This window comes from Thalia democratica, chromosome 9 (assembly GCF_965202585.1).
Source record: "Thalia democratica chromosome 9, ktThaDemo2.hap1.1, whole genome shotgun sequence".
Lineage (NCBI taxonomy): Eukaryota > Metazoa > Chordata > Thaliacea > Salpida > Salpidae > Thalia > Thalia democratica.
In genome coordinates, this window is record NC_139173.1 from 26,154,525 (window position 1) to 26,168,197 (window position 13,673).

The following is a 13,673-nucleotide window of genomic DNA, read 5'->3' on the forward strand; positions in this document are numbered from 1 at the left end:
AAAACCTTAAATACTTATAAAGCTTCTACTCCTAAAGTTTTTTATCGGAATCTTTAATAGAAGTCTAAATTAGCTGTCACTATATTTAGACCTGATACATATATGGTTGCCACACACTCAGGATATCTCAGGCAGTTTTTAAATTTTTTAAAAGCTCAGACTAACCCAGGCAAACTTCTAACTTGAAATCTTTTAAAATACCTAGATATTTGTTTTCAAATGAAACCCATTATTCGGACTAATTGTTATGTATTATCTATATTCTATATCTCAGGTAATTTTGATGACAAAAAATATTCTTTATTAATTTTTTTCATTAGATATTATTTAATTTTAGTATTTTTATAACATTTTTATATATTAAAGCTTGATCAGCATTCATTTTTAGTTTTTGAGTATTATATCTATTTTAATCATATCTTTTAGAAACTCAAGCTAAGTTGATGTAATTCAGGCTAGTTTTTGGTCAATCAGGCTAACTTATTTGCTTTAAAGAGGGGCAACCTTGATATGAATAAAAGCACAGTACGCTTTTAAATTTAAGTTGTTATAGGTCTCTTCTATTGTCATAGTTTAAAATTTTGATAACAATAACTTTTCTTTTCACCAAATTTAGAAACTTTTGAATAACTATTTTTTTAAGCATGGAAAACTGATTTATTTCATAAAAAATGTCATACTTTTGAACTTCTAAACAAAAAAGTAAATATTAAAGAATAAAAGGCAATAACTTTAACTGTGTTGAAAACAAAAGCTAGTTTAAAAAAGTATATTGAACTCAACCATAATAATTTACAAATTTTAGTATTATGGTTAATTTATATCATTTAGATATTTTTAGCTTTTAAAATTTTAGCATTGTCAGAATCTATTATCTAGCCGTTGAAGTTGTTAGTACAATGTAAAACTAAAATCAAAAGTTTTGGAGTAGTCTTAAAGTCATCAAAATAATTCAGAAAGCCATTTTTTTTACACAAAACTTGAAAAAAAAACTTAATGTTAAAAGTATTTTACAGTATAATAAAATAAAATTTTTGGTGAATTTCAGAATTTTTACGTTCAAAATAATTATTTGTTTTTAACTTTAAAAAATAGAATTATTTTGTGTCAGCAAATTTAAATCACTGCTTGCTATTATGTGTATTTGCTTACTTAAAAAAATATAATAAATATTCAATTCAAACTGCTTTTTTACTATTCTATATAGAATTTAAATTTGTAACAGCGTTTATGTTTTACTTTTAAGTAATTTGTAGTAACAATTAAGGAACTTAAATTTTTGTGCTTTGATTCATTTATTTATAAATGTTTATATGCTGAATAAAAAATAAGTTAATATGTTAGTTGCTTAAGTATCTTGAATGTTATAAATTAAGAAACTTAGTGTATATGATTAAAAAAACACTAATAACATTTTGATTACTAGTAAATTAACTTGTACTCTATAAGTATTGAATTAAAATTGAAATAAAATCTTTTGTAAACATTTATTTACTTTGTATTTTTAGAAACTTGGATATGAGTTTTAATGAGATTAGTTTTATCTGTTTTTTTTTTTTTGCAGATAAAAAAAGTTAAATTTTAATAAATATTTTAAGTAAAATACTTGGTTTCTCTGAAAATGAACACTAATGATTCACAATCCTCAAATTTGTTAAGTTCATCTCTATATGATTTCAAATTTGCAAAAGTAAGTTTTGATTTTTGTCTACAATTATAAGTTTTGTTTATTAACTTTCTTAGTACTTTACTTTTTACTTAGGTATACTTTATACTTTAAAACCCAAAATAGTTTTATACAAAAGTTTTTTATTAAAATTAGAACATATTTTTTCTCTCTCCCATTGAGATATAGTTAGTTAGGTACAAAATTTTAGATACAAGCTTATGAAGAAAAATAAAGTTGCTTTTTTCTTAAAGTTTGAATTTTTTACTAAAAATATGTCTGTTTTTTAAACTATTGACCACAATTTTTCAAAATTTTTATGTTTGCATTACAAGAAAAAAAGTAAACAAAGTGAAAAAAACTATTAATTAATATCTAAACATTTTTTAATATGTCAATACATTTGTTTATAAATAAGCTAAGACTAGACTGAGAAAACTTTTTAATAATTGCATTAAAAAACTGCAGAAAAATAAATTTAATTTAATAGCCTTTTTTTTTTCTCTATTTAATTTTCTCCTTCCACAAGTAACCTATTGAACTCTCCTACTTAGTTACCCATATATCTCAAAAACTAATATGAGCTCTAAAAAACAAAATAAATAAATTGCTAAAGATTATTTAATGAGAATAAGTTGTAGACCAGTTCCTTACTCCTATAGCCTTAATAATTCTAACATGCTTTAACTTTAAATTTATTTAAAAAAAAAAATTAAAGCATAATTTGAACTTGTTTAATTAATAAAATTATTATTTTTAAGTTTTTATTGCACAAAATTGCAATAATTGCAATGTAATCTATTTTAAAGTTTTTGTTAGTGGTGTGTGAGTTTTCTATCAAATTTTAATTCTAACAAGTTATTCTTATTTTGGATAATTTTTGTATTATTTTGGTAAATATTACTAATAGAAATACTTTATTGCTTTGTGATAAAACTTAACAAAAAACTTGTGAAAATTGTTTTCAACAAACAAATTGATTTATTAAAACAGATAGAAAGTTCACATGTTAGATTAATATTCAATTATTTAAATAAACAGATAGAAAGTTCACTAAAGTTGTTGCTGTCAATTGCATCTTCCACAGTAACTGATCAGTTTGACTACACAAGAGTTTCAATAACTCGTGGGCTCGGACTGAATCCTCAACTTGAACGGTTGTTGTGTAATGGTTTGTTGTTTTTGCTATCCGGCATTTTATTTATTTTAATTTACAGTTAGTATAATTTTTAAATAAATGTTAAACTTTTTTTTTTTGAAAAGTTTTATTCCTTGAAAAGTGTTTACAATTATTTTGCATTAGTATGAAAAAGTGCATGCCCAGTTTAGTCTTATTGGACATAAATTAAATGGAACAACCTAAAATTTCAATCTATTCGCTTTTCAAACAGGTGAACTGTACAAAAAATGTGTAGAGAAAATATCAGGGGTTGAAATAGCTGAAATGAGTCAGTTGGTTTCTTTCCTTAAAACACTACAAACAGATTCAAAAGTTGCTGATATAAATGCAGATGAACTAATCATATCACCAATTAATCTTGTAAGTTTTATTATAAAGAAGTGTGTGTATTATGAGCATAATGTTTAAAGATTTTATTAACAGATCTTTATTTATTTTTTATGTTTTACATACTATGTTTAAGTTGTTCTTAAATAAATCTTTAATGTAAACTTTAATATGTTTTATCAAGCAATAAAACTTATTCTTTAGGCAAGAACATTTGTTAAACTTAACTAATTATGTATGAACTTTTTTATGTTTGTTTAGCTTTACACAAGTATTGTTTTTTCAAAAAAAAAACATATTTTTAAATATTCGGTATAAAATAAATATTCAATTTATTAAAATTTATTCAGGATGCCCATTTACAAATGACAGAATTTATTGTAGAAATTTGTTGTCTGAAGCTGTGGTCGCCACTCGATCAGGTCGTAACATCATTAACTTCAATTCATCCGACGAAAATTATCAACACAAACCTTCCCAACAACCTCCATCACTGTATAATATGCTGGGTACAAACTGTGAGTGCTTAAAACTTATTTTAAAATTTTTGTCTTACTTGTTTAAGTTCAAAGTTCTAAAATAATAAATGTAAAACGTCTTCATACTTTTTATAAACTTTATGAATGAAAAATTTATAATTTTTGATATATACTTAAGAAGGTGTTTTCCAAATTTTTAGTAAACATAAACTTAAACTTTTTAAGGTAAATTTTTAATTGTTTTTAAAAACTCTCACACCAATAACAAATAATTTAAAATATATTTCATCGCAAATATTATTTCAAAAATTTTGTGCAAGCAAAATTTCGAAGTAATAACTAAGTTTATTTACCTAATAAGTTAGAATTAAACTTTAAAAAAAATTATTATAAATAAGTTTAAATATTTAGAATGTTTACGAACAGGAAGAGATTGTATTAGAATATTATGTATTAAAAACAGTATAATTTTTTGTTGAAGTAAAAAGAAATGTTGAAACTCATCGTATACTGTTGGTTTGATTAAAAAAAAACCTTATTCTAATACTAAAGTTACTTTGCAAAGTACAACGCAATAGTTTGTAATAAAATAAAAGTTCTCAGTTAAAAACATTTTATTTTATACATATTTAAGTCCTCATTTTCTTTGAATTTCGAATTGAATGCAATTTTTATAAAGATCTTGTGCCATTTTTTAAACTAGTAAAGTTAATTTTAGTTAACAAATTTTGTACCTAGCAAACACTGTTTTTTTTTTTTCAATTTTGTTTTGGATGTTATTAAAATTACAAATTATTTGGTGTGAGTTTTTTATTACAATGAGTTGCTTCTAGTATTACAATACTAATATGCCAGAATTTTATATACAAAAATATGTTGAGAAGTTACAAATTAATTGTCTAAAACTGATATAATATAAAATATATTTTAGTCAATTTCATCAATGAGTATTAACATAGTATTTTAAGTTTAACTGAAAAGAAATATTTCAATATTATGCGTGCATGTGTTATATTAATATTTTTTATGAATAAATTACATAATATATTGGAAAAACTTTAATACAACTCATTAATTCTTGCAGGTTTATCAAAAAAGTATAAAGAGCTTATCTACAGATTCCGAGGTAATTTGTTGTGTATATAATTTTACAACTATAAGTTAATTGTATTATTATTTATAAAAGTTGTCAGTACAATTAATTAACATTTATTGCAACTAAATCGTGATTGCCTCAAGCACAATAATAAACTTGTTTTTATTTGTCGTAGTATATTGGAAAGCTATGATTGTATTTAATAGAAGCTAAGCTAAAAATTTTATTGATGCTTCTTTACATTAATAAAAAATAAAGTTTTTAAAACAAATAAATATTCAATGCATTTCTCATGCAGGCATGTGTTTCTTAATTTAAAATATTTAAACAATTTTGGTGCAAATAATTTAAATTTTACTACACTAAATGATAATATTCTTGTTTGTTTAACTTTGTTTACTTTCTTATTGTTGCACGAGTTTTAAGAGAAATTTTGCATTACGTCACTAAGGTAAATAAAAGTTACTAATGTTTTTATAAGTTATTTTAGTTGACTAGTTACAACAAATACTTTAAAAAATTAATTTAAATTACATTTCAACCACTTTTGGCACAAGCTTACAAAGTTTTATTTTTGTAAAAAGTGGAAAAAAAACTAAAATTTGTCAATTTAAACTCGTTTATAAAGTGTTTATAAACTTGGGTTTTAAAATATACCTTTTGTAAATATTATAATAATATTTTTAATAAACTGATAATTTGCAGTGCAACCAAGAAATAACCTCAATAGAGCACTTGTGCAATTTGCAAGTGTTGAAATGCATACTAAATTTTTACTGTCCAAACGATTTCCCTGACCTGCAACAAAACGGTTTGTCTGATTTTTTAAACTAACTTTTTTTTAAACTGTAAATATTGTAATAAAACTACTTTTTTCAAACATATTGATGATTACCAAGATAACAAAACAACTACAATTGTTTAAAGTGATTTTTTTTCTTTTTCAGATTAACAAAAGCAAAACTGTTTGTTTAAGTATTTTTATTCGTGTTTAACTTATTTCTATTAAAAAAGCACAAATTTAGGTTTAGTTTCTAGATATATTACTTCAATGATTTTTTTCCGTAAAATAAATTTGAAAATTCTCATTTTTTGTATTATGTATACTTACATTTGCAATTAGTTATAAAAAACATTTAATAACTCTTTTTCAACTGTTTTTCTTTTTTAATTAGTTGACGTTTAAAAACAAACAAACAACTAAAAGTTAAAAATCAACTTCTTTAGAATGAATAAAAATTACAATGGTGATATTTTGGTTTTAAATAGCATATGTTTTATCTGATTTGTATTTATAAAGTAGCTGTTTTATTCTGAATACAACTATGTAGTACAAATTAAATAACTAGCTGTAAACATTATGATAGATATTTGCGGTTAAAAAGTCATTCTGCACTTGTAAACTTGTTGTTTTAAGCTAGGTAGTATCTTGAAGTTATCTAATAAGCTGCAAAGATTAAAACGGTTGTACTGTAAATTAGTTAATTGCAGCTTAAAAGCTTGTTAGCCCTAATTCAAGTTCGTCGTTTATGTAGCAAGTTATTGATTAAGTTGTTGACTGCTTCATCGAATTAAGTTGGAACGTTGTTTGCAATTCTGAAGAGGTTCTGAGTGCTTTATATAAGATCACGTTGTTGATCTAATTTTATTCAATCATAATTGATTTGTATACATGTTTTGTTTTATATACGATATACTGTTATCTAACTTTACTTTTTTTTTAATTTTCGTCGTTAAATTCATTTAGTGTAAGTAAATACACATATACACAATATTTTTAAATTAGACTTTTTTTTAACATAATCAAATGAAAAATAGTGCTTTACATTTTTTAAAAGTATAGTTTTTGAAATTAATTTTATGTTGAACTATTGTTTTGGTGCAAATGAAATTAACAGTTTTGATGAAGTTTTGTAAAAGTTAGACCCAATGTAGCATTAACAGATATATGTTCGCTGTTTTATATCAGTTATATTTTTAATTTAATGTTTTTTTGTAGGAGACAATTTTGAGAAAGTACTGTCGAAGATAAGCACATGGGTTCATTGTGATGATTCAGCAGATCTGATCAAGTTCGACCACCTTTCTACTGATGATTTTGCAAATTGTCACAAGCAGCTTCATTTCCTCATATTAGCTTTCTACTCATACCTGTTCTACAAACTACACAAACAGACCGATGTTTCTAAAAGTGAGTAAAAATTTAATTTATTTTTGTGTTTTAAGTTTTTTACCGTTTTTTATTATCTTGGTCCCTTAAGTTCTTTTATTAAAAATATTTTAAGGCTCAAATTTGTTTTTGTCGAAATAAGTACTTTAGTAGTTGATATGCTTTTGTTTTAACAAAGTTATTCAAAATAAACTATATTTATCTTACTAATTTTTAACTTGCTACAATTTATATAATACTTAAGTTTTTAAAATTACCTTGATCGATCAAATTTATTTCGAATCAAGTATTTTGTTTAAACAGTTTAAAAATGTATATGTTTTATTAATTCTTGTAGGAAGTTTAAACTATAAACTTTTTAGCTTTTATTTATAATTTTTTTTGTATTTTAATATAAAATTTTAAATAAAATTTAACCGAACCACTGAATTCTTGATGATAGTAAGGATTTATATTTACTAAAAAACTAATTTTTAAAAAAAGCAACTTTAAATTTACAAATTGAAAATGTAATTATATTTATGTAAACAAATATCTGTGTTATTGTAGTTTTTTATTGTTTTGTTTATCACACCTTTGAGAGTACATATTTTGTTGTTTATAAGATCAAAGTCAACTTGCTTTTGTTTAATAAAGAGCATCTCAGTTTGTTTAAGGATTTAATATTATTTGATGTTTTTAATCATAACAATCATGTTATGCTAACTACAACAAAAAAAAACATTTTGTTAGATATTTGCATACTTAACTAATTTTAATCATTATTTTGATTTAAATTAAACTACTAAAAATTGTATTTAATGTTTATCATTAAGAAAATTTAAACTTTATTTGAACGCTAAAGTTGTTTATTGTGGTGTACTTATCTATTTTTATATTTTACAATCGTTTAAGATTCAAAAAATAAAAGAAAAAATATATCCAACACTTTTTACCTTTTTGTATCCACTTACACTTTTTTATGTGCACCATAAAATCTTTAAACTTTTAAATACACTTTATCTTGAAGTATAGATTTGATTGGTGCACGACAGTTTTAATTCCGAAATTTAAAATTATTACTTTTTATGTTACGCTGTTTTAAATACTAACAAAGCAAAACTAAAATTCCGTTAACTTAGTTTCAAATATTATTGAGTTATTGTTTATCATCTCTTTAATAAATAATATTTACACTTTTTACCATTTTAGTCTTATTTAGGCCTACATGAACTTTCTTATTTTTTCATATTTGATTATTTTAGATAAGTGGCCCTTAAACTTTTATATAGAAACCGGTTTATAATCTAAACAAGTTTTAATCTAAAATAATAATAAACTTTATTTTGAGTTTGTTTATATTGTAAATGTTTTTCTACACATATTTCTACAATCAAGTTCTACAAAATCTAAATTAGTTTTTAGAAGCTATATGTAAAAAAATATAATTAAAATTTTTAGTCAAAGAAAATGAGAAGTCTGAGAATGGAGTTTTAAATTCTTCAAATCTAGAAACTAAGTAAGTTTTAATCTTACTATATGTATGTTAAATTTAAAAAAAATGATTCGATTGTTCTTAAAATTATTTTATTAAGCTAGTTTCAAATGTTTTAAAGAATATAGATGATATTTATCATAAATATAAATACATAATGAATGTTTAAAGAGTTATATAACATTTAAAAGACAACAAGTTTAATAATTTTATTTGTTATCTGAAAAACACGAAGAAAAATAGTATCCATATTCCATATAATGACAATGCATTTAAAAATCAAAATTTTAACTAATAAATAAGTAATCATAATTTACATTGTTTTTTTATAGAAAAACTATTGAAAAAACTATTTTGTTTCACGTGATTATTTAAAGTCATTAAATTAATGTATTAGATATAACAGTTGTTTTTATTAATTACTAAAATAATTAAACTGAATTTTTTTAACTTTTAGTAAGATTAACATTTAAAAAACTTCTATTTTGATAAGTTTTTTTTTTAATTCCACACTAAAAACTATGTATATATTTTAATTCTGACAAGTTTGTTGTGATTTTTTAAAATATTTTTAGTATTATATCTGGTTAATGTAAACTTTAGAAATGGCTTATACTTAACTTTATTGACTATGTTTGCAACTTTACAGTATATAAATAGCTTACTTGTAACTAAAGTTTAAAATTTATACAGAAATAATCTTAGCAGCAATGGTATAAGTTACGATGTGGATAGTTATCTGAACAGTTTTCAAAAAAATAAGGTCTTCATTTTTATTACTTTTGCAATTATTTGCTATATTTTTTGAGATTAAAATTTGTAATTTATAATATTACAACAAAACTGTTTTATTTTCACTCCTATTCAGTTTAATATTTTTAAAGTTTTCGACTTTAAGCACTTTACAACTGCAATCTAGCAATAAATATATTTTAATATTAAGTCTGATGTAAATTAAGCTAAGATACTTTTTTTTTCATTTGTCTTAAAACTAAGGTTTTCTGGAACTCAATTTACTTTCTATAAATAAAAAGTAAATTGTAAAACAGTGCGTTCATAACGGCAAAGTAAAGAAAAAAAAGCACAAGTTTTATTTTATGAGGTTTAATGTTTATACATAAACTAATCAAAAAAAGCTCGGCATACTAATAAAGAGTGCTTTTTAAGTTTATTTCTGTTGATAATAATTTGCTTTGAAAACTGATATTAATCTGATACTTGCTTGTATGGGATACTAATTTATATATTTATTTTTATTTGTTTTATGAGAATGTTAAACCTCGTTTTTGACAGGGTTCAAATAACAGCATGAATTTAACTTCTGCTAACAAAAGGTTGGATTCAATTTAATTTAGATTGTTTTATACTTTTAAAAATATTATTAAATATGATTGTTTACTTACATATTTTGTTGATTATTTTTAAGTTTGAAAAATAAAAAGTTTTTTTTTTCAAAATACTTTAACAGTTGTGTTTATTTTTATTTTTGAACAAAAGCAAGATTTGATTGATTGTGTATTTAATTTTATTGTTTTAAGTTAATAGTTTTAAATTTTAAGAAATCATACGCATGTTACTGAACTTATTTAAGTTGTACTATTTATAAAGTTTTTTTTAATCATCATTATAGTTTTAATGTACACTTAAAAGTTTTTACAAGTTTAGATTTAAGTCCTGATAAACATTCTAAAGTTTTTACATGTCAATGTGCACATTTGAGAAAAGTCTTTTGCTGAATAATTAATAAATTTCAGTCTGAATTCCAAATGGAAGCGAGATGAAAATTTTCAACCTCTTCGTAAAAGTGATACTACAGGTACATTGATGCTTTTTTAATTATCAAAATTAATAAGTTTACTATTTTTAATGCTGTTTAATTTTATTTGAAACTGTAGATAACATTTTTTGTGTAAGTTGAATCCAAATCTTAAGTTTATATTTGCTTTCAACTATGTATAAACGATTTTAGTTTTCCACCATGAAATATATAAGTTTATAAAGACTTAATACAGGGTTGCCACAAAAAACATGGAATCCTGGAAAAACTTGGAACTTGACAATTTAGGCCAAAAAAACCTTGAGAAATTTTGAAAAAAACCTGGAGTTTTAAACAATTTTTACATTTTAAGTAAGAACATTTCGATTTGACACAATAATTTTTCATATAGATAAAAAATGTTTGTTGTCATTAAAAATTTTTATTAAAAAACACATTTAAAGTAGCTTTACAGTATCTCTTCAATGTTTTACTACAATCTAACACAGTTTTTACCTTAAACTTACTTTAAACTTAAAATAAACCCAAAAATGTGTACTTTCAAAAACCTGGAAGAAATTTCTTAAAAATCAGTGGCAACGTTAACATAACTATAGTATTAAAAATAAAACAAAAATGATGTTCTAACAGTTTTAATAAAACTTTAAATAAACGTTCTCTAAATTCATTGCTTTTTATATATTATCATTAAAACTAATAATTTTTTCTCACCCAAATAAACCTTTTATCTTAGTTGTTTCATGTGACTAAAGTAAATATTCAAAATAGACATTTTATGTTAAAAAATATTTTAGAAATATTTTACGTTAAATACAACGTCACAGATTGCAACAGCACATTGGTGTCGGCACTTCAAAACAACCGAAATCATGATGACGTCATAAATAACTCTCAGCAGCGCAATGACGTCATAAGCAAGTTTCAGCAGCGTAACGACGTGAAAATAACAAACTTGCTGGCAAACGTCAACATCGATCCGGATGAAATGACCTACTCCAGAATGAGCATGGACCAGAGCATTGATGTAAGTTTAATTGTTTTATTATAATATTTTCCGTTTTCTCAAATGTTTGTATAATTCATGTTTGTGATAAAGGAGGATGCTTGTTACTTTTGAAAAATAAAGCATTTTATTTATCAGTGACAATTTGTACAGTCTTTAAATAAAGACGGTTAGTTTTTTGTTAAAGATATCCATTTTTTGGATGTTGAAAGAAAAAGTAAGTATTAAAAAAAATAATAATATTTATTATTAAATTAAAGTATTGTTTGTTGTTAGTTTAACTTATTTCGAACAACTCCTAAATAATGACATTTTCAATTGCAAAGATAAGCGGCGACAACTTGAGTTGGGACGGGAACTTTGTGAAGAAAAGCATAACCGAAGGGTTGAGCAAAGAAGCGGGCGACATGAAAATAGAAACGTACAGGACTGATGTTGAAACCAGGTTGCCCGTAAACGGGGGTGGCGAACCCACTAGCAGCAGAATCAATTTGAAAAATTTGAACTCCCGTGAGTTTGTTGGATGATTGAGATATTACTTCGATAGTATACTACTGTAAAGTTTAAATTTTAAAAAATTAGAATAATTTATTGCTATCATTTTTAAAAACTAAATACGCAAGTAATGAGTTTTCATAAATTTAGTATACTGTATTCATAAATATAAATGTTCTTAATATTAGCATTAAAAGTTCAAAAAACCAAGTTTATTTTCATCTTTTAACTTAAATGCCAGCAAGAAACGACGACAAGATACTGAGCACGAGCATGTCTTCTGACATCACTCAAGTCACGTCACGATCGTCAAATCACGTTATGACGTCACAATCGTCCAACAACCTGATGAGCAGCTACTCCACGCACAACAACCGCATCACCGACGCCACGTCGGCGAAAGCTGCCGGATATCCGGTCATCACCAACAATTTGCAAGTTTGTTTTATCATGTTGTTTGTACAGTGTCATGTCCTTGTGCAACTTACTATCAGTAAAAACAAAGCTCCCAGGTTTATAAAAAAGATTATATTTATTATATGTTAATTATTTTTCATCTAAGGTTTTATGTAATTTAAAGGTTTTTTTAATGATCTATTCATATAAACATGATTCATCTATAGTTATTACTATACTTATTAGTTGTTAATGAAAACTATAGTGTAATTATATAAAGAAATTGTTATCAACAAATGATTGGTATATTTATTAAAATATTTGATTATTACCAGTGTACATTTGTTTTACTTGTTGTTTTTATAAAAATTGTAAATTTAATTATAAACGTGTTGTTTTTACAAAATTGTATTTATTTATTCAAACACTATTGTTTTTACTTAGATGTAATGCTGATTGTAATACTAAAAAAAACACTATAAATTTAAATGGTAATTAATTGTGTTAGTTTTTTTTACATTAATAATCATTTTATACTTTTTTTAACAAAAATTTATTTGTTTTTATCGTTAAAATAATTTATCATTAAGAAAAACTGTAGTGTGTTTTTATTCTTATATTTTTAGAAATCAAAAGTGTGTTACTAAATTGAAACATTTATTTAAACTATTTTGTGCTACTAAGCACTTAAGTCAATACATATTAATTTAAAATAAATTTAATGCTAGTGTTAAGTATATGAAAAACAGTTTGAAACACTAAGTTGAAATTAACTATTGTTAAAAAAAAATTTTGAAACATATGAGCTTATCTTTAGTATGTACTAAAATATGTTCAACTGAAATAATTAATTTATTAGTTTAAAAGTTTTATTTTTACTTATGGTAAGCACAATTAAATAGGTGTAGAAAAGTACTTTATTTAAGTATTTAATTTCTTAAAAACTTCAGATTATAATTAGTTTCTTTTAGAATACGATATGATGCTTGACTATTGCTTTTAAAGTAGCATTTTATATATAAATTAAATCGTTACTTTTATAAGTTTTATAAGTAAATGATTTCTACTTAGAGACGTTATAGTAGAATGTTTTTATATAATTTGAAAACACAGTCGTCTTTTCTTTATGAAAAATATAACTTTAGTATATACAAAAAAGTGTTTATATAATAATATAGTCGTTTTGTAAATGGATTATTTTTTTTACTATGCAAAAAGTTTATTTAAAATTATTAATTTTAGTTTCTTAAGTTTAAAGACCACTACTATGTAAATATTTTTTTATGTTTGTGTAAACATTTTATTATTTTTATAGCAACTTTTTTTATTTCTTAAGTATGCTTTGAACAATCATTACTTATAAGATGTTTTTATCAAAATGAATTAAGTTTATTTTTTCGGTGCATAGCTTTATTAAAACATTCAACTGCACAAGTTTTATAAAAAATAATTTTTTTTAGAGATTTTTTGACGGAGACTTTTCGCTATTGTATTTTAGTAAAATTAAACTGAAATAGTTTTTTTTTAATCTTTTGCTTATAATATACTTTTATTCTATTTAAGGTATTATATTGAAAAGTCTTCGTCTAGATATCTTTACAATACACTAT

At 23.3% G+C, this 13,673-nt stretch overlaps 1 protein-coding gene across 3 annotated transcripts in view; it reads left to right on the forward strand.

Annotated features, from left to right (window-relative positions):
* The first annotated feature begins 1,562 nt into the window (after positions 1 to 1,562).
* Positions 1,563 to 13,673, forward strand: part of LOC145843947 (uncharacterized) — a 31,318-nt gene continuing 19,207 nt past the window's right edge. For 2 of the 3 annotated variants that reach the window (XM_082951229.1, XM_082951231.1), the window contains exons 1-14: positions 1,563 to 1,690; positions 2,708 to 2,837; positions 3,058 to 3,206; positions 3,524 to 3,691; positions 4,737 to 4,778; positions 5,454 to 5,559; positions 6,748 to 6,939; positions 8,359 to 8,416; positions 9,086 to 9,155; positions 9,442 to 9,494; positions 10,147 to 10,208; positions 10,994 to 11,193; positions 11,499 to 11,682; positions 11,909 to 12,105. In XM_082951229.1, the coding sequence (XP_082807355.1) occupies positions 1,622 to 1,690; positions 2,708 to 2,837; positions 3,058 to 3,206; positions 3,524 to 3,691; positions 4,737 to 4,778; positions 5,454 to 5,559; positions 6,748 to 6,939; positions 8,359 to 8,416; positions 9,086 to 9,155; positions 9,442 to 9,494; positions 10,147 to 10,208; positions 10,994 to 11,193; positions 11,499 to 11,682; positions 11,909 to 12,105 (1,680 nt within the window). In that variant the 5' untranslated portion in view covers positions 1,563 to 1,621. Of the gene's footprint in view, positions 1,691 to 2,707; positions 2,838 to 3,057; positions 3,207 to 3,523; positions 3,692 to 4,736; positions 4,779 to 5,453; positions 5,560 to 6,747; positions 6,940 to 8,358; positions 8,417 to 9,085; positions 9,156 to 9,441; positions 9,495 to 9,685; positions 9,727 to 10,146; positions 10,209 to 10,993; positions 11,194 to 11,498; positions 11,683 to 11,908; positions 12,106 to 13,673 lie in introns of all 3 variants that reach the window. The other variant, XM_082951230.1, reaches the window with a different exon arrangement.